The 2,573-nt window shown below is 44.9% G+C and overlaps 1 protein-coding gene across 1 annotated transcript; it reads left to right on the forward strand.

The window, feature by feature from the left end:
• Window positions 1-44: 44 nt before the first annotated feature.
• On the forward strand, window positions 45-587 carry FA14DRAFT_159500 (uncharacterized protein; the record flags this gene model as incomplete). Its single annotated transcript, XM_025498247.1, has 1 exon — window positions 45-587. A coding segment is annotated over exon 1 (163 nt), but the record flags the coding sequence as incomplete, so codon positions are not given.
• Window positions 588-2,573: the final 1,986 nt, after the last annotated feature.

The raw sequence follows: 2,573 nt of genomic DNA on the forward strand, positions 1-2,573 counted from the left end.
AGACTGCTCCGCTGACTCTTGACGAACTCTGTTTGGCATCTGGAGCAGTCTCTTGATGGATTCCGTGTGGTATTTTGTGTTGAGTCTTGCACCACTTCCGTCTGTTGAGACTGCTCCGCTGACTCTTGAAGAATTCTGTGCGGAATCTTGCGTTAAGTCTTGCACTTCCACCTTCCTCCCCTCCTTCTGCCCTTCCTCCTCCTTCTCAGGACCGTTAGTCTGGATCTATTTACAGTTTCTCTTCTTCTCTAGAGACTGCCGTTGTTTGCTTGTAAGAGCCCGATGAATGCGAGTGCAGATTCATTATGAATGAAGAAACTTTGACCGAATCAACCAGTGATGGACTTCTTCGGTAATGTTGAACAGATGTCAAGCCAAAGAGTGTAAGCTGAAAGCATGAAAAGGAGGGCAAAGGAAAGACAAATGCTGACATCAAGTATAGTGTACCATTTCTTCTCTTATGCCACTTATTCGATTGCCACGTCATAATCCGATCTTGAGCGACATACGAGATGACTTTACATAAACTTTGAAAGGTTTCATCCGGTCTAAAGAGGAAGATCTTGGTTCATTTCGCTGAATTTGGGCGTTTCTACTTGTGACCTCTTCTTGTGAAACGATAGGGATAGCGTTTCGTTTTATTGCTATTATCAATGCTGTGTGATAACGTGAGAGCGGAAATGTGTGATCCTGGTTGAATGTGAAGTGGATCTTGAACGAGAAGAGAATGATACTGGTTAAATGAGAGGCGCCTTTTGAGTGCGGATGAGAAGAGGCCGCCAATAGTCACTTCTTACTCCGCCGTCATCGTCCTCTCATCATTTCACCATCATCATCCTCTCCTTACTCCGTAAGTATCATCCTCTTCCTATCTTACAATCATCACCTTCTCCTCACTCCTCCATCATCACCCTCTAAGTGTTTGGAGGAGGGTGTTTGGAGAATTGCGAAACGAAAAGTTCTGGCTCATCTTGCTTCCGTCTCGTTAACGAGTCGTACAGGATGGACGCTTCTTTGATAAAGTGTATTTGTTCTGTCATCCGAAGAGGTCTGCGCTCAAGACCGATGTTTCTTCGACTGCCAGTGATCGCTTGCAAGAGTCCCGTGAATGCGAGTGAAGAGTCATCCTCGAGTGAAGAAAATTTTGCCCGACTTGATCGATCTCACTTAAACCCAAGATTTAATGATGAACTTCTTCGGCAAAGTTGAACGGATGTCACCGGGAGATGCAGTCAAAAGCGTGAAGTGGGAGCGTGGAAAAAGAGGGCAGAAGAAAGACAATTGTTGATGTCAGGTGTACCATTTCTCTTGTTGAGACTGCTCTGCTGACTCTTGACGAACTCTGTGTGGCATCTGGAGCAGTCTCTTGATGACTTCTGTGTGGTATCTTGTGTTGAGTCTTGCACCACTACCCTCTGTTGAGACTGCTCCGCTGACTCTTGAAGAATTCTGTGTGGAATCTTGCGTTAAGTCTTGCACTTCCACCTTCCTCCCCTCCTTCTGCCCTTCCTCCTTCTCAGGACCGTCAGTCTGGATCTATTTACAGTTTCTATTCTTCTCCAGAGACTGCCGTTGTTTGCTTGTAAGAGCCCGATGAATGCGAGTGCAGAGACATCATGAATAAAGAAACTTTGACCGGCTTGATCGACCTCGCTTCAAATCAACCAATGATGACGGACTTCTTCGGTAATGTTGAACGGATGTAAAGCCAAAGACGGTGAGGTGAAAGCATAAGAACGATGGAAGAGGAAAGACAAATGTTGAGGTCAAATGTGTGCCATTTCTTCTGTTGTCCCACTTGTTCGAATGCCATGTCATGATTCGATCTTGAGCGACGTACGAGATGAGTTTTCATGAATTTTGAAAGGTTTCATCCGATCGGAAGAAGAAGATCTTGGCTGATTTGGGTCCGACTCAGGCGTTTGTACTTGCCAGCTCTTTTCATGAAGTCCTGTTTATGTTGATTGCCGCGATCAATGTTGAATGACGACTTGAAAAGAGAAGTGTGTGATGCTGATTGTACGATGGGTGGATCTCGAATGAAAAGAGAATGATGCCGGTTGAATGAGATGTCATCCATGAATGAGAAGTGGATGATTCCTTTTTTGGATGAGGAGTGATTCTCGGATGACAAGAGATTGATGCCGGTTGAAAGGAATTGATGCCGGTTGAATGAGATTAATGCCGGTTGAATGAGATTAATGCCGGTTGAATGAGATTGATGCCGGTTGAATGAGATGTGATCATCAAGAGAGAAGTGAATGATGCCGCTTGAATGAGCTGTGATCTATAAACGAGAAGTGGATGATGCCGCTTGAGGGAGAACGTATATGAGATGGCGTTCATTGAATCTTCAGAGGTTTCACGGGTGCATCAATGGAAGACCTTGGTTGGTCAGGGTTGCATGCCGGCGTTTGCACTTACGAGGCTTTTCTTGTGAAGTAAAGTGATGTAATGTTTGCTTATATTTGAGTGCCATAGTCATTGTGTTGCGAGGAATTTGTGATGCTGACTGAATGACAAGTGGGTCTTGAATGACAGGTGGATCTTGAATGACAGGTGGATCTTGAATG

Source organism: Meira miltonrushii, assembly GCF_003144205.1.
Source record: "Meira miltonrushii strain MCA 3882 unplaced genomic scaffold FA14scaffold_1, whole genome shotgun sequence".
NCBI classification, from domain to species: Eukaryota; Fungi; Basidiomycota; class Exobasidiomycetes; order Exobasidiales; family Brachybasidiaceae; genus Meira; species Meira miltonrushii.